This window comes from Falco naumanni, chromosome 5, assembly GCF_017639655.2.
Source record: "Falco naumanni isolate bFalNau1 chromosome 5, bFalNau1.pat, whole genome shotgun sequence".
NCBI classification, from domain to species: domain Eukaryota; kingdom Metazoa; phylum Chordata; class Aves; order Falconiformes; family Falconidae; genus Falco; species Falco naumanni.
In genome coordinates, this window is record NC_054058.1 from 32,720,189 (window position 1) to 32,747,894 (window position 27,706).

General features: G+C 44.4%; 1 protein-coding gene and 1 long non-coding RNA gene across 3 annotated transcripts in view; one reads left to right on the forward strand and one right to left on the reverse strand.

Moving 5' to 3' along the window:
• The window catches only part of SYN3 (synapsin III), a 206,742-nt gene that overhangs the window by 148,021 nt on the left and 31,015 nt on the right, over positions 1-27,706 (reverse strand). For both annotated transcript variants that reach the window (XM_040595651.1, XM_040595650.1), the window contains exons 4-5: positions 24,476-24,533; positions 12,504-12,595 (exon numbers count right to left, since the gene is read on the reverse strand). In XM_040595651.1, the coding sequence (XP_040451585.1) occupies positions 12,504-12,595; positions 24,476-24,533 (150 nt within the window). The remainder of the gene's footprint in view (positions 1-12,503; positions 12,596-24,475; positions 24,534-27,706) is intronic.
• On the forward strand, positions 141-25,777 carry LOC121088959. Its single transcript, XR_005828087.1, has 2 exons — positions 141-218; positions 24,675-25,777. It is a non-coding gene; the product is annotated as an uncharacterized LOC121088959 (long non-coding RNA).

Genomic DNA, 27,706 nt, shown 5'->3' on the forward strand with positions numbered 1-27,706 from the left:
CGCAGCACATCCGAGGCTCTTATGGCTATGAGTCAACAAGTAAAGGGCAGGCATGGTAATGATTAATCAATTGATCAGATGAGCAGAGCCCCTCATCCAGTGATGTGACTCACAGTGTGGACTTTCAGAATATTATTTAGCAAGACTACAGCCGGGACTCCTATGGTTCAACAGCAGCAGCTCTCAGCAAACACGCAGAAAAGTGAGGCCCTTTCTAGGTAAGCCAACAAGCAACGGATTATCTTTCAAACAACCAGATTTCAAAGATGCAGTGTCTTTGGAGACACATGGGGATCTCTGGAAAGAGCAGATGGAAAAAAACGGTTCCCAAACTGGAGCTCAGCAGTTCATTCTTGAAAGCATGGAAGGGGCTTTTCTACTGACTCAGGGGAGTATTTTATACTTTAACAGAGGTTGCATCAAGGACATTGGAAATATTTCCATGCTGTATTGAAGTTTTTCAGAGAAATGAGCTCTGTAACCAGGTCCCATTACTTCACTACCCTCGAACATTTTCCCTTGCTAGGAGACCATAATTTCTATCCTTTGGATGTATGAGCTGGAAATATTTCGGGTTTATAGCCCCTATTTATATTTCCATCATTCTGTCAGGGAAACCCGAGATGGTGACTCTAGGCCAGATTGTGGCAACAAACACTGTATACAAAACCCAGAGCCGCCTTGTTGTTTTAAAGCTGTTCATTTTATTTGTTGGCCTTAGGGTTTTGTTATCACCTGAGACATGGTGAGGAGCATGCTCTGCTTTTGTGATGCAAGAGGCCAAGCTTTGGAAATGTTGTAATTCCCTCCCATGGAGTATTTTTAAACCCAGGCATGTTCCCTAATGTACTTGGCACCAAAGGTGGTGCTTTCCTCCAGCAGCGAGATGCATAATGAGCATCAGGAGGGCTGCGCTATCACTTACAGCTGATTTATGGACCTCCCTGGTGTCAATGGGGGTGAGGCAAGCGGTGACTCCCTGCTGAGAAACAGCAAGTGAATACAAACCTTGGAAAGCTTGAGCTGCCCCATTCTGCTGGACTTGCCACACAGAAAGTACCCCAGAGGCAGGCACAGGTCCTCAGGAAGGATTAATCAGCTTCCTAGGACCTGGGCTCGTGAGTAACTTGCTGAGTTACTAAACAGTTGTGGTGCCTGGAGGGCTGGGAGCTTCAGGCACATCCCTCCTTCATTCAGCTTTCTGAGCGTATGAAGAAAACGGTCCCTGTTATGGCACAAGACTTTCCCCAGACTTGGCTTAGGGAACAGCATGACCGGGGCTGCAGGGTAATTGTTCAGACCATTTCCTTGGTTTCCCCGGAGGAAGCAGCAGTATTTGCCCTTGAACATCTCCCCCAACACCTGAGGTGGGGATGTGATGCTGTGGTGGGGACGATGCACGCAAATAAGCATGGCCAGGTCAAGTGGGAGGACACACAGCGGCTGGAAAACTGCCTTCAGTGGCTTTACTTTTGCCAGCCAAAAGTTTAGGAAGAAAGCTCTTGTCTTTTCAGATCCTGGCAAAGGAAGAGTTTCTCAACTCAGAAGATGGACACGAGAATACAGAATTAATGTAGAAAAGCCTATTCTCAAAACTGCATCGTGTAGGAAGGCAGGGCACTTTCTCATGCAGCAGATGCTGCATGCATCTCTAAAGCTAAGGTGGACACTGAATCCCTGTTTTGAGCCACGGAACAATGAGGATGTTCCCATGGATACTGAGAACAAGGCAGAGGAGTGCAGGGCCTGGGACTAACTGCGAATAAACACCAGCTGGAGAGCCCTGGAGTCTGTGAGACCTCTGTAACGGAGAAACAGACACCAGTGGCAAAATGCAAGGCGAGGGGCTAGGAAGGATAGCAGGCAGTAAAAGGGAAATGAATAGTCATGGTAGGAGTGGTGACATGAAAACTGAGTAACTGGAGGTACCAGTGATCTGGGGAGAAAAGAGCTTAATTGCTTCATGTGAGGATTCTTGCTTTTTTGGTAGATTACTTTTACAAGCTACCGCTCATTCTCAGAGTGTAAAGCTTAAGTTAACAGAGCGAGCCTTGGATTTGGAATAGCTAGTAGCATAACAATTTTCTTTGCTAGTTCAGCTCAATCTAATAATATCTCCCATGCTGGAAAGTTGAAATCCTTGGCAGATAGACAGGTTAGGCAGAAGTCCCACACTTCAAACACCATTGCCAAAACTTTTGGGTGAGCCAAACTCAGTAGCACCTACTGTGCTGAGGTCCTAAGCACCTGAGTCTGACAGGATAGGAGACCTATGGCAGGAGCACATACCTTCCCTCTCCACTAGATCTGTGCAGCCAGTGTTTAGATGACCATGAGCGTTCTTGAATAAAACTGTACCTAGAACCCTGCTGAAGACAGGTCATGAGAATAGTTTGGCCACAGACAGAACACAGGTGAGCCCATTCAAATATCTAATTGAAAGTGAGATGGGATAGGTAAATGGGGCTAAAAGTAAACCACAGATTTAAAACGTGTTGCCAATAAGCTGTGCTCTGCATGTTGGTGTGGTGCCCTTCCTGGGCTGTGTGGCAGATGCCTACCTGAAAGTCATGGATCTTCCTTAGCATGATAGCCAGATGGATGAAACTTCCAGAGGAAAGCTGGAGCCCATCTTTGGCCATAATCCTTTCACAGAAGCCCTTTCTCAGAGCCCAAGAGCTCAGTTCTTATTTAGAGTTTGGCTCCTAGCACTGCCTGGCAAAATAAAGGCCACTAAAATGCATGTAATGTGTTCCTAGAGTGGTGTAGAGATACAAGAATCCTTTGTTTTGTTTTGTTTTAAAAAATCCAGAAGGCTGGAAAAAAATCATTTTCAGATTGAAATAGTTGGTGAGATTTCATTTTCCTCTGGAATGGAAAGATGCTTTCCTTTCAGCTCGTGTCACCGCAGACAATGACCTCTGCCACACACATCACGAGCCTTTCAGTGCCCCGAGTGCTGCATGACTGAACTGGCCACCTCCAGAACGAAGCAGCCCCACACAGGTTCCTGTGGCTTTTCTGCCTTTGCAGTAGTTGCCTCCTTGTCCCAGATGCTAGCCAAGGCACATGGCAGCTGCTCAGCTCACCTCTCCTCCTGAAAATTGAGATCAGCCAGCAATTACCAGAGTCAATCACCCCCAGGTGATGAGGACTGCCTGGCTAGGAAGCTACTAATGCTGTCAGTCCAGAGCCTGGGCTCTGATACTGCGGTGCAAGATGCTTGTTTGCATTTAACTAACTCTTTTTCAACTCGTTCCAATGCATTTCAGCAGTCTTTTTCTTTCTTAGTGGTAAAACTACACTTTAGAGACAAACCTAAGTATAAAGCCTGGATCCAAAATACTTAATCGGAAGAGATCTGATTGCAGAGTATAATTTCTTAGGTTGGACCCATCTACCCTTAAATCTGTGACAGCATTAGCTGTCTTGGAAATAGTCTTAGGAATGAGAGAATGTAAAACAATTTAAGAGATTCCTGATGTTAAATATGGAAGTTAAACATCTCAGGAGCAGTGGTAGCTATTCTGGTGACCATGTGTCTAACTTCTCTAATTATGAGAAGAGGATCAACTCTGAAGGGATCTCAACAACATTCCTCTGCAGAAAGCAGGTCCCCAGCCTGCTTTAGGCTAGAGATGATGACAGCAAATCCTGCTTGGAAGTTTCGTGCCTTGAAGAGATTTCCTACTTCTTCATTCTGTGTATAGCTATAACTCTGGCTTGCTACATGGTCCTTCAGGTTTTCTCACTGAATCGCAACAAGCTTCACAGGCATGAAAAAAGAATACACAAGAATAGACACAAGAATATATTATGTTGTCAAAATACCTTTTAATGATCCCTTACACTGTGAATAAGCACCTGAAGCCAAATGGTAGACCTGCTTTATACTTTAGCACCATGGTGGGTTTGGACAGGTTTTTGCCCATGCTGTGGGAGGATGGCCTCTCCTGCTCTTTCTTAAAGAGTGACAGCCTTACAAGACACTTCATCCTTCGTGTCAATGGAAAAAGATCTTCCCTGGACAGGGAAAATGCACATCCTCATTTCAGGTTATGTCTACCCTCCATTATTTGAGGAGGCTTTATTCAGTTTTCTGACACTTCCCAGTGATCAACACATTTCGACTAAGTTCTCTACCAAAGCCTTTCCTATTATCTGTGTGGCACAACATGGAGAGAAAAACAGCATGTAATTAAGCTATATGATACAAAAAGCTTTGAATTATTGACAATTAATGGAGCCTTCAGGCAAGCTTCTGAAGCAGAAGCCCAAGTTGTAAGTGGCTACAACTGCCTGAGAAGTGCAATAATCTCTCTGAGTGCCTCAGGTGTCTGAGAGCTGACAGAAAATGGCATTTACAAATAGGAATAAGTTCTTTTTGTGCTTTACTTGGGTGTTAATAGTATTGTTATTACATTACTGAAAAGTAATATGAGATCTATGACATATTCACCTATTATGATGTTAGATTTAATTTTATGTTGGATGCCATACTAAAGTGTGAAATTTGCTAAGAAGAAGATCTCATTTCAGTCAAAACCTCATGTCATATTTTCCACAGAAAGAGCTAAACCTGGCTGAAGTTATTTAAAGCAAGAATGAATGTGATTACTTATATGAATAAAGTAACGCAGAGTTGGGTTTAGAGAAACAAGGAAGTAACACAGAATAAAGAATGACTTCTCTTTACCAGGCTGGAGGAGAGGAGCAGGGGGTCTTTGGGGACAGAGAATGGCTGGGGAAAAACCATGGGGTGTGGGGGAGATCAGTGTGGCAAAAGCAGCAGGACGCAGGAATTGTGGTTGCAGTAGAACCGGTACCACTGTACGCAGGTGAGAACACCCTGGGAGATGCTCTGATTTGCTTCTCAGCCACAGACCAATGGTCAACGAGCCATAAAATCATGCCACACACTCTCCAAACTGTACTATGGTGGTCTCCTAAGTCTGCCATATATATGAGCCCTGATTATTGCAGGGCTAACTTTAAAGCGACGTTAGGTCGGTCAGGGCCTTTTCCAGCCAAAGTCTGAATATTCCCAAGGATGAAGATCTCCTAGTCTCTCTGGGCACTTTTCCCAGTATTTGACCACCCTCACTGTGGAAATTTTTTATTTATTAGATTTGTGTCTAATTAGAATTTCACCTGCTGCAACTTGTATCTGTTTTTTTCTTTTCCATTCACTGCACACCTTCAAAAAGAGCCTGGCATCGTTTTCTCTACACTGTCCTCAGATGCCGGATGGCTGTAGTGGATCCCACTCTGCTTCTTCTTACAGACTGAACAAAACCATTTCTCAGTCTCTTCTTGGACATCTTTAGTCCAGTTCAATGAGCTTGGTGGCCTTTCACTAAACTCATTCCACTTTATCAATGCCTTTTTTGTACTGGGGAGCTCACAGCTGGACACAGTACTCCAGATGTGAATAGTGTCTCATTAGCTACACGCTTGCTAACACCACCCAGTCAGCCATAGGGCTTCTTCCCTGTGAAGGTACACAGGACCTCCAGGTCTTTTTGTGCAGAGCTGTTTTCGCTCCAGCTGGCCCCCCAGCAGTACTGGGTTTGTTCCTCCCTCACTGCAAGACTTTGTGATTGTCCTTATTGAACTCCATGAGGTTCCTGTTGGCCCATTTCCCCAACTGCTGAGGTCACTCTGAATGGCAGCACTGCCCTTTGGAACATCTATCACTCCCCAGCCTCCAACTTGTCACCCATGAACTTGAGGCTCCATGCTGTCCCAATATCAGGCTGTTAATGAAGATCCACCTTGACCAGCGTACTGCAGGTGCAGTAGGGCTTGGCCCTTCACTTCTCTCCATTCCCTGGAAGAAGCCTTAGTAAAAACGCATGTAGAAAGGAGACAGATTAAGGCGGCACTGGGGAAAAAAAGGCTGATCAAGACTGAAACAATCTTCAACAGTCTTTAATCATTCTTGCATTCAGTCCAGGATTAACTAATTAATGAGTGCTCTAGGCCCTGGCAGCACATTTCTTATTGGAAAGAATTACTGTAAATGCAGAAAGAGCCAGGGAGTAGTTTAGTCTCTGAGATGCTCCCCACCCTGGTCTGCTCAGAGTGACTTTTGCTTTCTGGCAGCTGCCTGCACGCCAAATGTTTTCCCAATAACTGTCAGCATCCTGCCTGCACGTCGGCTGGGCGCCAGCTGCTGGGGAGGTGAAGGGGGACATTATTCATCTGGGAGATCAGTAAACCCCAAAGGAAGAAGCAGGCCTCCGAGCAGCTGTTTAACAGCAGGAGCTGAGGTGGAAGCAACTGAGAATAAATATGTAAATAAATACACTCCAACGTCTCTTTTTTAGCTTCTGCTCAAAAAAAAAAAAAAAAAAAGAAAAAAAAGAAAAAAAAAGAGGATGGGGACAGGTAGGTGAAGAAGGAAGAGATATTAGTGAAAGATGATGGTAAGTCATCCCCCATGTGGGAATAATTGCTCAGTTTATGAATGTTTACTGGAGGTGTTAAATTGCTTCATGCGTAACTGAAGCTTGCCAGGGTCTACCCTGTCCGACACCTTGTCCCAGCCCATTGTCTCCTCAGGGTATTTCAGTAAGGGACGTGGTCATTTGGCACGTTAGTGTTTTGCCTAAAGTGCACTCTCAAAAGCGTACATGCTGTTACACATACTTCTTCATTACGTTTACAGATTGCCATGCCATCAATACAAAAATATTGCCCAAATGTTGTTCAGTGTTAAATATATAGCACATATTGAACTATACCATGTGGCACATTCTGTGAATCTTGGGAGAACCATGCACTCAACATATTTTTCCATCTGGCTTCTAGAAACCTAAAGTCTCCCAATCAGTTTCTCCCATTTTTTCTCCCATCTGCAGCTTCACAGAATCCTTCAGAATTTTGGTTTGGAAGCAACAAAAAAATTGGAAGCATTCTAAAAAAGACTGAAATTAGATCAAAAGTCAAATTAAAAAAGATAGGGACTAGACAGAGCCTAGGGAAGACAAGGAGCTGCAAAGTGACCTGCCGCCTACCAATATGTCCTACATCAGTGTCCAGGGACAGCAGCAACTCCCATGACCTCCCTGAATATTCCCCCTGTAGAAGAACTGCAAGAAACCACCAATTCTTGTGAATGAACGGTCCTCTAGAGACAAGAAAGTATCCACCTCCTGGCAATATGCAACTACTGTGTGGTGAGAAAGCGTGGCCTCAATAGGTTAGAAACCCTACATGCCTCTTTCAGAGATCAGCTTGTCAATGGCCCTGTGGGGTGGGTGAGCCTACTGGCATGGGAAAAAGTGGACTGGGAAGAGGACAGTGTCCTCACTGGACTTTATAGTCTTGCATCCTAGAGCACGCAGATCTTTGTTAGCCAGCGTGCATATCTCCTGGGGTCTGCAAGTTCTGAAGAGTGGGAAGACACTTGCTGCTGGGCTGGCCAGTTGCTTCCCACTCCTCCCATGTAAAAGGATTTACTTCCTCATGCTGTGATTGTACTGCATCTTGCAGTGCAGAAGTCTGCTTTGGGAAAAAGCACTTTCAGGTCCTGATCTATTTGGGATGGTGATTCTACAGGCTGAAGTCCTGTTATCAGAGCACAGAACATAGTAGAAGCACTGAATCAGCTGGAACCAATGGGAAAGTCAGTGTTAATTAAAAGAATGAATGGGCTTATATAGAGGAATCAGAGCATTCACTGACCCCACCATTACTGCAAATGACAAGGGCTTATCATCCAGGGCAAGCAGGGTGAGACATGGATCTTCTTACATAGACCAGTCAAATTCAGGCAGGCCTGTAGGACTAAACACCACTCCACGGCAGAGATCCTTCCCCACAGAAAGGTTTTGTCCATGGTGCTCAGCTCTTCTTTGCTTTGCTGACAGTTTTGTCACCCCTCCCCACTTGCCAGGGCCATTGCTCCATGCAGGGTCCTCAGTATTTCAGACCCTGGGCATCTCCTGGTCCATCAGCTCTTCTCTGTACGGTGGTATACGGTGTCTGCATACCACACTGTAAGTGGTATGGCCACCACTGCGGTGGGTCCCGTGCAGACACACAAAAATGTGCTTTCTCCCCTGGATGATCAGCCCCAATGGCAAAAAAGCCAGCTCCACAGGGAGACAGGAGATGAGAGCAGTCTGGTGCATGATTAATTTATATACTCCAAAGTCTGAAATGCTCCCAAAGACATTAGTATTCCCCATGTAGGAAAGCTGTCCAGATTTTCAACATATCCCTGTCTTATTCCCACGTCTACTGGAATTAATAGCTGAAGGCTTGTAAAGCCCAAAAGGCAAACACAGGGCTGCATTTAATCTAAAGCAGAGGCTGAGATCATAGTTTGGGAGTCTAAGTGTTGTTGTCAGAAGCAAAGAGAGCCCAAATTCTCATTTATACTAAGACACTTTTATAATATGCTGAAGGCGTAAGTGCACCTCAGAGTGGGTGCGCTGCCAGCACTGCCAGCCTCTTTGCATTGTGGAAACATCGGAATGAAGGGCCCTTCAGAGAAATGAAGACAAGGGAAAATGAAAATCCCATTCCTTGCATCTAACCCGAGCAGATGTAACACAGGCCAAGATCTGTCTAAGGTAAGTTAGACTCCAGACAGCTCACTCTATCTGTGCGTGTGTTTGTAGGGCAAAAGGAAGTTATGTGTGCACTGGAATGAGGATGAAGAATCCACCCAAGTGTTTTAAAAGCAGGCATCAGCCCATGCTTGTTTTTTTTCACACTGCTTAGTGGTCCAACCATCGCACCCAGAAATTACTCCATTTCTCTGTTGAAAGGGTTGTTAAGTTGGTGAGGGATTCTTTGCGATGAATAAGTGTCATTTCCTGCTTCCCATATTTAACTTTTTACCAGGCAAGCTCTGGTGTCAATTTTAACTGAAGAAGTGCTGGGGTAACAAGGACCAATGTGTGGGACATTCCCCCCTGCCAGCCCTGTCTGAGCCCGATGCTGCTCCCGGTACCTAGCTCATCCCCTTCCACTGTCCTCAGTCAGGGCACACGTTACAGGGCACTGAAATAAGAAAGTGCTTGCTAGAGGCTGCATGAGATACTCCATGGCCAGCTCTTTTTCATCTAACTCTGAAGAAAATGTGCTGAATGGGCTGATGAAACCGTTGCGTACCATGGTGAATCTGGCACAGAAAAAACATGTGCAGTTTTTTAGATTTGTTAGATGATAGTTTCTCTCTCCAGTAGCACATTTCACTGAGACTATCAAAGCCCTCACCCCATCCTAAAGATGTGCAAAACTTAGTAGCTAAAAAAAGAGGAGGTGGAGACCCAGAGTTTTGTTACAGTAAAATAAAATTCTGGGAGCCACACTTGTTTTAAAAAGCAGGCGAGCAAAGTAGTGCCTGGATTCAGTTATGTTGTTTGCTAACTCACTTGTAACTGCTTGTTTCAGTATACACAGGCTAGTAGTCATGGAGGTCTGAATACTTCCAGTTCCTTACTCTCTTTAATTGACAATAATGCTTCTAAAGCTCTTTTTTTTTTTTTTTTTTTTTTTTTTTTTTAATTTGCCTGAGGTAAGTGGCAAGTGTAGGGCTTCAAGCACTGCTGTACCTTCTTATTAGGGGTTTCATCTTCCAGGTAAAAAAATCACAATTCTTTCCTGGTGCGGCTCAAATCAGTTGGCACAGGGTCTAAACAAACGCCTTAACTCCAAGGTGTCAGAAAGGGTCAAGGGATCAGCAAAGACTGAGCTTTGATTTAAACATGCAATAGGATGTCCCAAGTTTAAATAAAGAACTAGGAGACCTGCTGCGAAATTACAGAATTTAATAGGCTAATAGATTGCTAAATAGTTTATCAGTCAACATGACTTCAAACTGGAGAGAATAGCCCAGTGGTTGCTTTATTATTATTATTATTATTATTGTTATTATTATTACTACTACTACTACTATTCTTGTAAATGTTTATTATTTCATTGATTTAAAATCTACTGGTCTGCAGTATATTCACTGTCCTTCACCTAAACTGCCACACTCCGTTGCCTTCGCTTTGAAGGGGAGTGTGAAGAAGGCAGGGTTTCTGCGGGGGGGGGGGGGGGGGAATCTCAAACGTACCTGTTAGCAAGGAGCTGTTGTATATCCTTCCTATAACTTGACAATGGGATTTCCAAGGACTTTGGGTATTCAAAACTATGCTGAGTATTATATCTCACCATTTAGAAACATTCTGACTTGTGACAGAATATTTTGCTTAATAATTAACAGGGAGCTGGTAAGTGATAGAAAAAAGATGTCAGCAGCAAAAGGGTTCGTGCACACATGTGAGTCAAAGGTGTCCTGTGTGGCATCTCCCTGGGGCTGGGCACCCTGAGGGGTGTCTGTGGCCAGGCAGGACATGGCTGCTGGTGGGATGGGGGGATTTGGAGGGAGTGGGAAGCAAGTTGCACCCATGTGGATGGGCTGAGGGGCCTCCACGTGGCTCAGAAGCATTATGCTCCATAATTCACCTTCTAACGTGACACAGAGTTTTTATTTCTTCAACTTCTAAAGTATTGGTAAGAGTGTCTGTGGAGGCTGGCTGGCTTGAGCTCTTAAGCTCACTGAGCTGTGCAGGACAGCAGCGTATCAGCACAGGCTGTCAACAAATGGCTGGTGCTTGTAAGGACTGTAACAAACCATGGACAACACGTGCCATATACATTGGGTATCCAGATGAGTATGTATTTGCCAAATCCACTTCCCACCACACATATGCATGTGTCCTTAAGCATGCATAGATGAAAAAAAGCAACCCCAAACCTGAACTAATGCCATTCATAAACCCATGCATTTTCATCTATAAATTTACACACAAAAAGGCTAGCTGTGGTACCTTTTATTTACCATGAGCAGGAACATGAACACCATGCCCCAGACACTCTTGTGAAAGAAATTTTGTCTTCAGTTTCACTTTAATGGTTCAAGATCTTTCTGCCAGATGTATGAATGGCTTTAGGAGGGGAGGCACGGGAAAGGAAATGAAGATGTGATTAACCTAGGAAAAGGTTCTTGGGAAACCTTCCAGCATCGTAAGCAAGCGAATACAAGAGTGCATTAGCACGGCGCACTATCTGATGGATGCTCCAGTGGCTGGTTCATGGGGCATACACTTTGTTTCACTGTGAAACAGACATTTTTGGAATGAGAGAAAGCAAATGGATGTAGCAGACTCAACCTTAAAAGTTTCTAGCAGAGGCTCATGAAATTGTACCAAAGAATGAATAGAAACTTGTCAACGTGCTAAGAGCTGTCAAGACCTGAAATTAATTGATGGACCACAGTCATAGCTAACTGACAGTGACAAGTGTTGCTTTGCACTGTTTGGAACGGAAATGACATATTGAGAAATTAAACTGAGGCCAGCATGCTCAGAATCACCATTTTTCAGCTGTTCTAATAATCCCTTTTAAAAATATCCCTGCACGCTATAATATGTCGCTATTTCTGAACTAGAAGTAAACAGACAAAAGTGTTGATTAAATGTGTGAACATTATTAAACTTGGAGACGCTGTATACACCAAAACATGCAAAAGAATTGCACAAAAAGAAGTAGGGAGGCTAGAAATATGGGTTTGGAATAACAATGAGATTTCAACATAAACAAAGAAAAGCTATTGTATCAAAGACAAAATGTAGAGTTCGAAGTTGTAATGGCAGAAACTCATAAAGATGTAGGCTTGGGAATAAAAGGGTGAAAAATAGTATCAGGGCTATGCAAACAAGGGCATTTTATCTTCATACACAGATGTGACAACTTACACTGCTCTTTCCATACCATCAGTAAGAATGCATCTACCATTAACTCCAAATTGCAGGCACCCTGTATTAGAAAAAAAGGGAGCAATGCTTTTGTAAAGTTAATAGGGTGTGTAATTGGGGAAGCACTGCACAGGAAAAGAGTTTGTTTGCAGGGATTGCAATTACAAAGTAATGTTAGTAGAGACAGAAATCCCCATCAAAGAGATATGATATTACCTCTGAGATATACTACAAGACAAGGCCAGAGCATTGGGAATCTCTGGCAAAAAACCTGATGGTATTTCAGGAGCAAATTGGGCTGTGAGGATCAGGATGATAGAAAGGCTTTGTGGCTATTGCAAGGTAGTCCACTCAGATCAGAAGCTAACACAGGCAGGCTAACAAACGCAAGCCAGTGTCTACAATGAAAGTTAGTTGACACAGAAGGAGAGAAAAATCAAGGGAAAGGAAAACTATTGTCCCTTTTACTGGGAGGCCTAAGGATAAAAAGAACCTGAAAAGGAGACATTTGTGGTTGCATGAAGGGTCTAACCTGGAAACAATGACTGTACAGCATAATGTACAACTGAGATGCGTTACAAAACCACCTGTGTCAGGTCAGTCTTTCCACTGCTTCCAGGAAACTTTGAAGTCATCAGAACTGTGCTGCCCTAGTTCAGATACTGGTCAGACCCTGAAGTCATCCTGCTTGCCCCAGCATTGCTCTACAAAGCCCAGTTTTCTAGATAAGCTGGTGCTCCTCACCTTACCACCTTGGTGCCGTTCCTCATGACCTGCATGTCCACCATGCAGCCGCCCATGACGTAAGCAGCCAGGTTCAGCTCAGCGAACTCAGCCTGGAGCAGAGCAAAAGGACAGAGCATTACTTGAGGGCAGCAGAGACACAAACACACAGACACAGACACAGACTTGTCTTTGACTGCAATATGCCTTGCCTTCTTCCCCCCCCCCCCCCCCCCCCCCCCCTTTTTTTTTTTCTTCCATGAGACAACCGGAGATCCAATTACAACCGATTTGCCCTGGAGAGACTGCAGAAGAATTTATGGCTCCCACACTTGGGGTGTACAAATATACAGGATCACACTTATTGCAGTAATAAGAACTGAAGGAATTAGGAATGAGTGAGCTGAAAAACGCATACAGGAAAGAATAATAATAATAAAAAGAGGTAAGGTCATTTGAATTCGAATTCCAAGTTTCCACTTGGAAACATCCATTTAGAATTATGTCTGAGTTGGCTGTCGTGCCACTGGCCAGCTATAAACCTAGTACAAAAGATTTAAACCTAAAGAGCTAAAAATCCTCATTATGCTGCAGGAAGGTGATAAGCACAGAAACCAACCTGATAGGGTTTACTTATTAAGATTTTAACTATTATAGGGTTAGCAAAGCTGGGTAGGCTATTAACAGTACTGCTCAATTATTAAAACACTTTGTATCTTAAAAGAGGTGTGACTTACAAGGTCAGAAAGGTTGGCAAGGAATACTTCAGCTATGGGGAGCAAAAGGCAATGTGCATGGGGGCGATTACGACTGCAGTGGGTGTCAGTGAAGGCTAAGACACAAATGAGAGTGAGTAACTGGGCGTGAGTGTGCTAATCCTCCCGCGTGGCTGCTGGCCCCGCTGCCCTTCAGACAGGAGTGCCAGCGAGACTCGATGGTCTCAGGCCGCTCTCAGCAGGAGGAGGGTGGCAGGGTTAGCCAGCTGCTCCATGCTCGTCTTGGCCTCCAAATCCTCTGTTCTTTATGGGCAAATGAGTAGACCTTAAACTAGAGTATGCACCGTGCAAGTCGTCCCTTTCCAGCATGACACAAACATACCTGGACAGATTCAGAATCCTATGTTAAATTAGTGCCTGTGTATATAAACATATAAATATAAATAATCAGTTCTCATTTTTGAGACAGAAAATTTAGTTTTCTCCCTTTGAACAGCTTTCCCCCCCCTCTCTGTTAAGCCATGTCTTTCAGACTTAGTGTGATGGACACTGGTCAGTAGTAAAATCATCTTCTAACCCATGGCTACCTAATACCAGAGCACTCAGATGGTGTTGCTAATGCTTGCAATTTTTTGAGGTCCTTGTACTATTTAATGTTTTTCTGATACTTCTACTAGCTGGAGCTGAAAGATAGTGCCAGGAACAACTTTTACACAGAAAAAAAACCAAAGTGAAAAAAAGCATGTTTTGTCCTCATGGAAAAACTTGCCAATGGAGAACTAGTACACCTGTAAAGGCTCAGAGGCCAGACGACAACAGAAAAAATCAATTCCAGCTTCTTTTTTTAAAATCCACATAATTTTACGGCAATGACCGTGGACTGCTGACCCAATGATGTAATGAGATTTCATGTCTGTGGCCCTGTGTAAACTTTTCAAAACAACACCCTTACATGATCTTACATCATTGTACCTCCCAATTACAATGAAAGGAGGGGGAAAATTCCTGTTGCCAAGAAATAAATCCTACTTCAAACACACACATACGCAGAGGCAGTGAGTGGTTCAGGTGACTGGCTGGGCTTTTCTTATGAGATCGCACTGTGTTGCCTTGGTCACAGTCATGCTTCTTCAGTGATGATTTGTATCAGAGGTAAGCAAATATGTACCTCTAACAGGCACCTGCATTTTATATATATAAAAAATCTCAATAGATGTAGGGAGGGGGGGAGTCCACCTTGAACAAATTCAGCAAGAGCAGATGTTCTGGGTACCATCAATGAGCTCCCCAGTGGGTCAAGGCAAGCTTGCTAGCTTACATGTAGGCTCAAGAGGTTCTGTGGACGAGGGAGATGAAAGGATGGCGTTTCCTCCTCTGTGCCTGCGTATGCCTCAGAGATGTCCCACTCTGAAAGCAGAGTGTTACTGAGCTGGACCCTCAGCTTCTGCAGCTGAAGGGTGCATCACCTGATATGAACACCAGAACAAGAGAGGGAAGTTGTAGGTACGTGTTTTCCTGGTTTTCCTGCTTTCCTTCTGTAATTTTTTCCGTAATGCTTTTATATTGAAGAGCTTTAACACTTGCTTTGCTGGGGGTGAAAATGGGCAATCTTCATTACACGGCTGGCACGTACTGTCTAAGCTGGTCTGACAGGCATTGCCCTGAGGCAGTCAGGCCAAACAAAGCTGTGTTCAGACACCTGACGTCCAAACAGCCCTGGGAATCCCCTGAGCTGGTAAGTGCTTCATACCAAGCTGCCAGGACCAATTTCAGGCCTGCTAATATCAAGAGCCAGAAGAAAGGGAGAAATCCCCTTTGGCAACCATTGTCCAGGGAACCCTGGCAAGGAGGGAGGAGTGGAGAGGGAGTCTGAGGGGCTCAGCTCTCTTCACCCCCAACACATCCAGATATGCAAGCACAGCTGAAGGACAATCCTAACCTTTTCCTGGCATTCAATCCTGCTTTTGTGGACTAAGTTAAGGACCATTGCTGCTTTTGTGCCGCTGCTTTGTCCCACCTAAGGGGCTGCTGCTCGTTGGTATTTGGTAGAGGCCTGAAAACTTCAGTCAGCAGAAACTGTTTCCTGTTGATTTTCCAGTGCTCCCTGTATTTTTAACTTTGTGGGTTTTGTAGCCTGATGACTTCCCTTGGCTGGGATTTCAAGTCTGAGATCATCTCCAGCCTGAGTTTACCTTGCAGACAAAGAGGTCTTTGAACGCAGCCCGTGCAGATAGAGTGGCAGGTAACTATGCATAAACCAGGGAAGCCCTGCTCCCATGGCCCTGCAGTCACTGGCGTTAGGACTCATCGAGTCTATGAAGCCATTACATTAGCCTGATGGTGTTTATACTTGCTTTGCAATGGTACCAGTGGCTGCAAAAACATTCAGGGCAAGAGTGAACCACGTGTGACAAAGGTGACGCAATCTGTCTTGAAGAACGATATAATGCAGACTGTGGAAGTAGAAATATTTCGTACCTCTGTGAGGCCCAGATCTGGGAGGATGCCCACAGGTATTTCGAGATATCTGTTAAAAATGCCTATTTCATGTATTCAGATTCAGAAATCTCTCCAGATCATCTGGACTAAACCTTAAGCTACTCTCAGTTTCTCCCATCAATGTTCTCTAGGTTCTGGAGATCTTTCTGGTAGCTATTTTAGAGCTTTTTTTCCTGTTTGCTGATAATAAAACAAAGAGGATTTTGCCATTTTAAATCACGTGATAGTAGAAATGCCTGGCTCGCTAGCCATACCTATTAACAATTCATGGCAAGAACATGTTCAAGGTGGATTTTAAGCATTTTTCATAGAATAACAGAAAGCTTTGTTGGAAGAACTTCAAGACATCACAGTCTGTCTCTCTTTCCTAAGGCAGGATCAGCTCTACCTCTGCTCTTGTATGCAGATACTACATGGCCTTCTTGTATCTTGATTCCACAGAGAAGGAACATCCTCAGGCAACCTGTGCCTTAACAGCCTTCGAAAGTTCTCCCAACGTCCAGACTAGATCTCTCCCTTACTTTTAAAGACTGTAATTTTTTTTGTCCATTACTTCCTCCTGCAGAACCTGAAGACTTACTGCTTACCCTTCTTACATTTTTTTTTCCACCTAGACAAAACCAACCCCATTCTTGTAAGATTTTCTTGTAGGGGATGGTTTTCAGCACACTGATCAGTGTTGTTGCTGTCACTGGGATCCTCTCTGATATGTCTGCAACTTTCTTGAATTGTAATAGCCCAAACTCACCGTGATCCTTTGGCAGAAACCTGACCATTGCTGAGTTAGGAGGCAGGCCGCTCACATATAGTGCTGCTGCCCACGTGTGCCAGTACGGACTTACATGCAGCAGTGTGACTACTTTTTAGCTCATATTCTGGCTGAGATCCTCTGCAATCCTTTGTCTAGGCTACTGACTTGTCTTCAGCTTCCCACCTTGCGCACCTGCCATCGATAATTGCTGTGTAAGGGGGAGATTTGTTAACATCTATAAAAACCTGATAGGAGGCAATGAAGAAGACAGAGCCACACTTTTCTGAGTGGGGCCCAGGGAAAGGACAAGGGGCAGTGGGCATAAAATGAAGCACACTAAATTCCATGTAAACACAAGAAAACTCCCTTTTTATTGCAATGATGGTCAAACACTGGAACAAGTTGCCCGGAAAGGCTGTGGAGTCTCCATTCCTGGAGACACTAAAACATTTATAGGCTGTGGTCTTGGGCAGCCTGCTCTAGGTGACCTTGCTTAGAGCAGGATATTGGACTGTGAGATATCCAGATATGCCTTCCAGCCTCAACTGTCCTGTGATAAGTTTTTTGTGCACGTTATAATCTAGCAGATTCCTTATTAAACTTCTCCCTGCATGTCAAAGGGGAACCCCAGGAAAGCATCTTAGGTTGCTCCTTGAGCAGATGCTGAGGGTCAGTTAATCTTCATTGTGGCACAGGAATGCAAGAATAAGGATGCGAGACAGTTTTTTGGGTTTTTGTTTCAGGAGCATGGTGGCTGTTTTCTTTTTAAAGCAATCAGGCTTAGTGTGTCCATGCAGCGACAAGCACATCGGGGTGTTTTTGAGCTACTGAACTTTCTAAGCCCTCGTCTGTACGTAAACTAACTGAAAGCTACTCAGGTTGATTGTTGCTTAAAAGAGAGACATAAAGTTATATTAGACTTCTGTGTGAATATTTGCATATATACCCCTGTTTGCATATATACAACACACACACAAAAATAGCAGAGGGGGTTTTAACACTGCCAGGGAACCTTTGCACTTTTGTCCGTGCAATATACTATGTGCTATAACACATACACTGGCTTTTTGGGGGGTAATTCCACAACATAAACCACAGCACTGAGCTACCACTACACTACACAGCTTTCCATAAAGCAGTGCAGAGTACCTACAGCAGCAGGATCCTGAGCACGAGTTCGGTAGGTGCTCTGACCAGTCCCTCTCACCCACGTGGGCACGGCGGAAGGTGGATTGGCTCGTGGCACCGGGGCCACAGGTGGCTTTCAGGGTGCTGGGTCTCTTGGGTGGCTGGAGCTCCTCAGTCTCCTTGCCTCCCTTGCCTCTCTCTTTGGCACTGATTGTGCTCTGATCAAGACTCTCCATGCTCCCAGTCTTGCTCCTGAAACTCCTTACCCGTTATCACTACACATCCGTTTTTCTCCCCCTGCCCAGTGACACAAAATGGAGTCAGAATAACAGGCTGGTCTGTGTCATGGCTTAGGCACTTGGGATGAGAAATTACTACTGTCTAAATCAAATCACATACATTCCTCCGTGGATTTTATGCTTTAGTTTTTGGTGGATCTTCCAATATGTGCAAGCAAAGACAGACTTTGGCAGACACCAGACTGCATTCCTGTAACATTTCATTACAACCATTACAAGAATTTCAGGGGGAAGTAAGCAATCCCTAACTCCGGCACAGGCAGAAGGGTGAACAGGTCACACGGATGTGAACAACAGGGAGGGCTGAGGCTGCACGTGCTTGGTGTGCACATGATGCAGAATTAGAGGTTACACACCCTGATTCCCCATGTCTCTTTCCTAAGACGTTTTCCCTTGGGGAGTCACCCTACTACCCACCTGCCCCCGGTATTGGGATCACTCTCTGAGAGAAAAGGATGGAGAGGGTCCAGCTGGGAGGGGGATGATGCTGTGTGGCTTCAAAGGGAGCTTCCACAACTGCTCTTCACCAGTTCTGAAGCTAGGATGCATGCTCCTAGGCTACAGACAGCACCGATACTGAAGGTCCACATGCCTTGACCTGTGTGAGGGCCTTCTGGTGCATCAGCTCTGATGGCATTTGGAATTGTTTCTTGAATTTTCTTTTCAAAAGTTGTGTGACTGCCTGAAAATTGGAGGTCTAGCAAAAGCACATTTCTAAACTTTCTGATCCCAGGAAACAGCTCAAAAACATGAACCCTGTAACCCTCCTAAAGCCAATGGAAATTAAAAAAAAAATTGAAGATACTATTCAAGAAAGTAATGATTTTTGATTCATTCTTGCTAGTTCTTCAGGACCCTTTATTCATGGTTTCTGAATGCTTGTATGTGGCAAAGCTATGAGAACTGCTGTTCTTGAAATGTTTTCTGGCTTTCTGTTGGAACCACCCCCTTCAAAACATATAAGGAATAAAACTTAAATAGTTATTTGATGAGAGGCTAGTTTTCCTCTCATCACACACAGGCCTATCAGACTATCTTTTGAAAGGCCCACTTTATGCCGCACATGAAAATACCTCTTTAGGACGGGAAGTACCATGGAGCTGGAATTCATGATTTGTATTACAATTATCTTCTGTGAGCGCCAAGTACAACTTTTTTCCTGACAGTGCTGCCAATGGACTCATAATCTATACCACAAGACTTTTCCAGAAGCATGTACATAGGAGTTCACTGAATAATCATCCCCTGAAAATAAACCAGGCAGCAGGAACAAGTGAATGAGCTGTGCAAGAAGAATGTGTGTCAGACGGACAGACGGACCCACCTCATCACAGCAGGAAATGGTGGGAAGGAGATGGGCAGACAAACAACAGGAATAAAAATTTAGATGAACCTTTTGGCCTCATCACTCCCCCTTCACCCTTTTCACCCCCCTCCACCATCAATTAGCTAATGCCAGGAAAGATGTCTCTGGCTATATTAAGATGCCTTTGGGAAATATCTGACAGAAAGGTACCCTGAAGGTGCCTGACTATCTGAGAAGTGCTGCTTGCTCTTCCCTGCTATATCTGTGCTCTCCTCTCTCTCTCTCTCCTGGGCTCTTGCCGGTCAACACGGGGCACAGGACTAGAAATGACTACTAAAGCCATAGGGTCTGACCCCTTGCCACTGCAGACACCATGTCACAAAACACCTTAAACCAGTATATTTATTAAAAGCAACCATGTCTCCTTTAACTTTTGTTTTGACAGGATAAACAAACAACTCTTTCAGCCTCCTCTTATAGGTCAGGTCTCCATGGTCATCCCAGTGACCCCGCTCTGCACATCTCCTGCTTTGTGGCCATCTCCCTCCCAGACAGGTGGCAAGTGTCCCACTCATCTGGCCACCACCCATAGAGCCATGGTCTGTCCAATGGGTCTCTGGTTGGCCAGGTCTCAGCCCCAGCTCTTTTACTGTACCTGAGTGCAGCAGGGATACGTGGCTATGTGGCATCCTCCTTGTGCATGGGGTACACCTAACACCCAGGGAGACCCCTGTTGCAGCACTCTCCAAACTAGCCGGCTGCAACAAGGTCTTTTACCATCTCATACCAACATACTCTCCCTGCCAGTCCCTCTGCTGCCTTCTCCTAATCTCTCCTCATCCAGGGTGCACTGCCTATTCTCTTGCTTCTTCCTCAGCTGCCCAACCTCTTAACAGAACCAGCCCCAGGTGCACCTTGTCTACATCAGCCAACCCACCGCCCCTGAAGCCAGCCCACAGCTGTATGTTATCAATGATAATTAACCCAGCTTCATTCCTTTACAGACCCCCACCTGGGGTATGTTATGATCCATATGGGAAACCCCAGAGTCATATGAAATCCTTGGAGCATGCAAGGCTTAGTTTTCTCTGGGACAGGGCAGAGATGGTGGGGAAGGAGGTGCTGAATTACTACCAGTTGCCTCTAGTGATGGAAAACGTTTGACAGAGCCTAAAGTCTGTGGTGTAATTTCTCCTCTTCCTCAATATACTGTGTTTCCTAATGATTCTTCCCCTCCAGTCAGTGAAGGACTGAGAAGTTAAAAGCAAAATTAATTTCAAGAGAGACTAAAAACAATGTAGTCAATTCCTGTGACAATTTAAGATTCTTTGCTAAGCTCAACTTAGTCTTAGAGCCACTTAATCAAACTTACTTTTAATTTCTAGAAGAATTTCTCTAATGATTATATTTCTAGAGAAAAGAGCTGGGGATGTATACAATTCAGTTCTCAAAGCTAGAAATCACAAGGCAAGTGAAAGCAACAACATGGATCAAAGTCTAAGAACCTTATTTTTAGCAAAAAATAGCAATAACATTTTTAGACTCATCTGGTCCTTAAAGCTTAGGGGTTAACCCACACTGAGTAAAACTTAAACCATCAGGATTTTAATGAGAATAGGTCAAATAGATTTTAATTTTTTTAACAGAGTTTCATTCAGTCTTATGAATGACTATCATAGCTACAGAGGACTTGCAGTGGAAAAATATCCAAATAATCAAAATATAATCCAAACTGCTTCCAAAGAAAAAGAGATCCTGATTCAGCAGAGCACTTGCATTTGCTTCTCAGCCCTCACAGCCTTGTGCTCTCCCTCTGCAGCCAGCAGGAAGAAGGCAACGGCATTGCATGCCTGGGTTTCTGTCAAGAGCAAGCAATAATAAATCCTGCAGCTTCTAAAGCACCTTAATAAGTATGTTTTGGGTGTTACGCTGAAGAATAGAAGAGAAGAAACAGAGATGGAAACTAAGTCAGGCCTCATATTAATTTTGATGAATGACAGGAGACAGTAGAGGCTTGGAGAGGCTGTACCCACTGCAGCATCCATGGCAGTTCTCTCTCCTGTTCATTGGCACCATGTGGTACCCACAGCATGTTTGTCTCTTGCTAGTGCTGATGGACCTATCTGAAAAGCAAGGGCCTGGGGCTGGTATTGGGGTCATACAATTTGTTTCTGTGCTAAAGAACCAGAAAACCTTCTTCAAGACTCCATAAAACCTATTTTCATACAAGCTGAGACTTACAGAAGCAGCTCCCTGAGCAGCAGGATGGCATTTAACATTCTCTTCCCTGTGGATTATCCAGTGTCTAATACGAACTGAATTGACCTCTTGTACAAAATTAATATCTTGAAACTTCTGCCTGTTTCTACCAATTCAGCTGAAATCAGCCAATGCCTTCCACAGCGTGGGGTGTGGGGAACAGACAGAGCGAGACATACATCTTGCATTCCTTGGATGACAGCCAAGGGGGAGAGGCAGCCCAGAGAGCTGGTCAGGGTGTATAACCAGATTAGATAACTGACTTCCCGCTGCTGAGAGAGGGAGAGACAGTGCTGCTTTCAGCACTCCTGCTCCATTACAAATAAGTGATGTCATGACTTTTTTAAAAAAATATCACCTACTTTCCTGCTCTGCTTCGTCCAAAGATTGCTGAGATGGCTTGCTAAGGAAGAATTGAGATGTAATAGAGATGGAGGTGGAAGAGGAAGAGAAAAAGCAACAAGGCAAACTCTTCTTTCAGTTTAAACCAGCTACAGAGCATCCTGGAAGAATGGCCAAAAAATTAGCATGGGCAGAAATAAATTAGGCAGAAAAAGACTGGTAAGCTGGGAACTCCAAGAGAAAGGTGTGGGCCAGGCTGGTAAACACAGTTATTCCCTGCATCTTTATTTTTTCCTTCTCCCCGCCGCACCCCCCCGCCTCAGAAGACTGTGGAAGAGCATTTGTTTTTCAGATTGAGAGGGTCTGCATTCATCTTCAGGGGGCCTGTTCCGCAACAGTTTAGGCTCCCGGATTGTGCTTGAGGAAGAGGATGAAGAAACAAGGAAGGCTCCAGGTAATCAGGGTAGGAGTAATGAATAAAAATTAAATACTGAGAAATACTGAGCAAGCATGGGTAGGCGAAAAAAAAAAAGGGACAAAAAGCCAGAGTTTGAATAAAGAAGGGCTCCTCTCTTGGTCTCGACAATATGCGGAAAGGCCTGAGGTCAGATTTGAGGATGGCCCATGACAATGCAGCTTCTGTGTTTCCCTTGGCGGACAGTGGTCCAGCTGAGAAAAGTGGTCATCCCTTCTACTTTCAAGGTCTCGGGGGCACAAAAGCAGTTCCCTGCCAACTACGTGGAGGCTCAGCTGCCTGGTCAACAGTTCCCTGCCAACTACGTGGAGGCTCAGCTGCCTGGTCAAAGGGGCAGGAAGGGGGGAAGGGGAAGCAGCTGGGACCCTTGTTCATTGCTCCTCAACTTTTTGCACCCACTGCACCCTTCCTTCCCTTGGGCAATACTGCAGTCACTATGGTCAGTATTTAAAGATGACTGCAAGGGGCCTGGCAATGGTCTTCACCAGCAAAGTCACACCAGCCTTGTGGTCTTTGTTTGGAGCAATTTGGCGCTTCATCTCAAACATGGACATTCGGGCTATGTGAAGGATTTCAAGAGACAGATTGGGAAAGTCTCCCTGAAGGAGTCCTTGGGGAAATGTGATAAGCTACCTAGTGACAATGATGAGGGTCATTACTGGGCTTAACCCATCAGGGAGCAAGAGTCCGTTTCTGCCCTTCTTCACTCACCAGCCATTTGAAGATAGTTCCTTTGTAAGGACCTCAAGTGCAGTAACATTTGAGGAGAAGGACTATGAAGGGAAAGGCAGAGGCTGGAGGTTTAGGAAAGAATTAACAGGTCATTTTGAAGAGTACCAGGTCTAGCTTTGAAGCTGACTCTGCTTCGAGCACTGGAGTGGGTTGGATCAGAGGTTTGAAGGGCAAATCTGAATTATTATTTGATTCCATACCTCTGTGTGAGAAGTGTGATTCCCCCCTGCCCTTTTTGGACATTTAATGAGGCAGCCAGCAAAATAAGGACTTTGACAAGGTAGTGCAAGTGAGAATTGTTCTTCCTAATACCACCCAGTACTGACAAGTGTGATACCAATAAAAGGAGGAAAACGAAGTGTTCACAGTATCATAGTTGCAAAAAAAAAAAAAAAAAAAAAAAAAGACTTGCTATCTCTTCTGTCCCAGACACAGCCTTTGATCAGAACATGTGTGCTGATGTATAGTCCTAGGCAACTGGACAGCATCCCTTTGAAAAGAGAAGGAACACCTTATCAAAGGGCAATGGGTCCTGAGAAAGTCTTCAGAACCACTGCATTAATAAATCTATACATCTATACACACATGCATGCACACATACACACACATACAATGCAGAATCAACAGCTTTATAAAGACAGAAAATATCAGGTCATTCAAACAACATTCACCAGCTGCCTTTACCCATCCAAGCAGTTTTATAGCCCTGATGAGTATAAAACGAGTATAGGATTCCTTCAGGATCACCAACTCATCTCTACAGCTCTCTTTTCCTATGCCTGCTTTCAAGTTAGGTGCCTGCAGATGTTTATTAATAATCATTTCCACTTTGACAACAGCATCCAAAATCTCAGTCAATACTGAGACTTCATTTTGACAGTCACTGCACCAACACAGAGAGGAGAGGACAGATCCCAGCACGAACAGTATTCAACTGAAACGAATGGCCAAGGCTAACAGAGAAACAGAATTTTTCCAATGTCCTGCAGAGCACATCAGAAAACAGGCTATGAACCTCCCATGGGCTTTCAACAGGTAAAAAGATTTTGCCATATGTAGTTATTGTGCATACTTAAGCCAAAGGTTTTAGCCTCAAATCGGGGTAAGTCAGAAGACTTCTGTAACTCATGTGAAACATAACATCACCAACATGTACCCGGGCGTACTGACTTTGTACCTTTTCAGGCATAGATATGGAGCTGTGAGGTAGTCTTCCAGTGGAAGATATTGCAATGCTGTCACCAGAAAAGAAAATCTCATTTTAAGGTGAAATGGTGACTGATTCTGCAAAGGTAGGGAGGACGAAAGGATGGCCTTAAAATATATTTCCATTTTTATAGCTTCAACAACTCTATGAAAAGGACATGTCTTAAAACTCCTGATTAGTTCCTTTCTTCAAGAGAAGAAATATCTATACATTATCTGTCATTAAGGCCTTAGCCCTGTCCACACAGATGTCTTAGAGCCAAATTCAGTTGTCACTGACCTGTTCCACTCGGATATCAAATTCTCCATTCACTTTCTTCCCCTGGAAATATTTGGCCCTGCAGAAGAAACGAGAGAGACAAACATAGTTCAAGATTTTTGGCTTTCATTACATACTGTTTTGCTTCTGCATTTCCCCTTTTGCTGAAGAATTTCTATCCAGGTCACAGCATGTTTTCCTAATTCTTATTTTCTTTCAGCTTTCTGTTCTTCAGGACAAACCTGCCAAGCCAGATGAAAACCGCATTGGAAAGTTCCTTCAAGGCTTGTGACTTTTTCATTTTATTTTCAAACTGAAAACCAAATGCTCTCCTAATCTTTTCCAGAGCAACAACTCTAATCAATGATTCCCTACTATATCTCATTTAATACTCAATCTTTATTCTGCAAAAGAAAGAGAGCAACATATGGCACAGCACTGGAAACTTCTGATGCTGAAAAAGGATCTTTATCATCACAGCTGAAGCAATTCTCCTGCTATTCTTTCTAACTATGGAGCTGCTTTTCAATTCTATTTGACTTTCTGCTGCTGATTTAGAGGAACAGTATCTGCATCTACAGTGACACTAATGAAGGATCTCTTCTGCTGAACTGGGAGACTGTGTTTGCTTTGGAGATGAACAGCGTCACGACAAGGACATACACTTTCCACCACCTCTGCTCCTAGCTGCCTATGCTATGCAGACAACAAAGCACATACTTTCAGAGGGATCGGTTGTTCATGAACAGGGAAGGCTGACAGTAGCATTGGAGAAGGAAACGTGGGAAAAGGGCAGGCAGTTTTAGCTGTTTTATTCATATTTGTGTATCATGTCCCTTACATTGATTGGTGATCAGGGAAATTGCCAATATGTTTCCCCTGTGAATATTTCTCCCCAATTATTCCCCTCATCAAACAAACCTGACAGAAGCAAATATGAATTTAGTTTCTCAGGCCTCTCCCCTAAAACTTCAGGAAGACCATGCAGGTTCCAAAAAGCTCTTCTATTTGGAAAGCATTGAAAACACAGTTAAGCCCTGCAAGAGCTGTTTCCAGAGACAAAGTAACTCTCTGCATTCTGTTTCCAATTGGCAAAGAGAGGACAGAATAAAGAGGTAAAGGAAAATGAGGGGAAGCCGGCTTTGCTCCCTGTTTTATAGTATTAGCAAAAAAAGAAGCTGGCTCACATTTTTACTATGTGTCTATTTCTTCCAATAAAAAAAGGAGAAACAGTAGGAAGGCAATTTTCCCCATGGCTGAAACACACCAGTTTTCAGCTGAATGCTCCCCTTCCTCAGAAATGTGAAATGTAAATAAAAAAGTTGTTTTGTTTTGTCATTCTGGCTCAAAACCAAGTCAAAAGTTTTCATTTTATTAGGAAAAGACATAAAAAATGTCAAAAGTTTTCCACTTTGTTCTAATCAGGGTAGCTGAAGGCTGTATCACGCTTCCCTTCCCAGACAGCCCATCCATCAGCATGGCGCTAATAAGACCTCTGCATAGATGTCAGTGGAGGGACAGTGTAGCAGCCAGATGTGACCAAGATCAAGTGACTTGAATAACCCCTGTCCACTATAAAAAGCAGAGCTCTGGCCATTTTTTCCTCCCTTTTTTGAATTTACGAGTGTTGCATGAAAGAAAGCAACTCAACAGACAAGCTGAGACATCACGCCTCTAACAATATACAGGAACGCTAAATACACTTAATAATTCCATCGTGTTTCTGGAGGCATGGCTCTAGAGGGTCTGGCAACACTCCTCGCTCCTAAACATTGGGGATATTGCTGGAACCAGTGACTTCTCAGAAACTGGAATAAGCTTTAAGTGGGCCCACAGGAACTGGTCTGAAATTTGAGGCGCACTATTCACTGGTACAAGCTTGCTTTCACTCCCAGCACGCTCATAATGTATACTCCTTACCCACATTTATGAAACACAGTTCCCTCTGTGGCCTCTCCTCTCTGCCGACCAGCTGGTTGCAAACTCCTTGGTGCTGCTTTGCTTCAGCTTGTAATGAAGTGTGATTAACCACAGTCTCCAGCCCAGTACGGATGGAGCAAAGAGGCTTCCACTGAGTAGTCCAGGAAATAAGCCTTCACACGGTTGAAAAATCCTCTCTCCCATCTCTACAGTACTGGGTCTGCTCATGGATAGTCACACAGAGGCCACATCCAGCATGAGTCGTCTTTGGAGTAAAGCGAGGGATCTCAGACACCGTGCGACCCCTCCTCCTTATCCCTCTTTCCACACAGGTTGTCTCATCACTTGTCTCAGATATAACTTTCTTTTAACATCACAATATATCACTTTCTTTAAAAGAAAGCTCCCCAGGAAGGTTAACCTGCTCTGACTGTCTCTGAAGACTACAGGTGCTAAGCAATTTGCAGCCAAATATTTTGGTCACCCCATCATTTTGACACAGCTCAGGGTAAGAATGAAACACTTCTTACTGAAACATCTCTGAAATGGATGGAGTGATGTTTTTAATTTGCACCTGGAGTTTTGGAGCCCCTGGGCAGTAGAGGCTATCATGCTGAAATGAAAAATGGCTTTAGCCTCACCCTGGAGCCCCTGAAATTTCAAGCAAGCTGGAATCATTGCTGATGCTGCGGAAACATCATGATGCCTCCGTTGCAAGAGGGAAAGTGTTTTGGTCAGTACTGGGCAATGTATGAAATGGCTTCTGGTCCCCACAGGACATTAGACAGAGGAAAGAAAAACCACACTGCTCTGGTGGGGATGGAGAAGAAAGATAAATGGATGTTTCCAGCAGGTGAGACTGTGCAAGACATTTGTGGATGTCCTCTGCCCCAAAACCACCTGAGCAAGGCTATTTCAGACCTCTGCCTAGGAAGTGACATGCTGCAGGGTTATCTAGGCAGCTTGTAGTGCAGCAGGGGAATGATACCCAGAATACTAGTCAAAAGCCTTTCTGGGGAGCTTCAGAAAAGTCTCCACCTCCAGCACAGCCAGCTGCCAGTGATCAGAGAAGCAGCCTATTGCCCCAGGAGTCGGGGGCTGTCTGGCATCCCCCAGTTTGGCATATGGGGCAAGGCAGTGGTCAGGCAAACCAGCCTCCACTGGGCTGCCTGCAGTGCTGACCACCGCTTGGTTGGCCACCCCTTTATTTTAAAGCACGTCAAATGTTCAACCCACCAGAACACAGCATTGTAATTTGGCTAGGCAGGGTGCAGCTGGGGGGGTGCAGTTGCTGTGATCTCAGTAAATTAGCCTGTAAACATGTTTTGACTG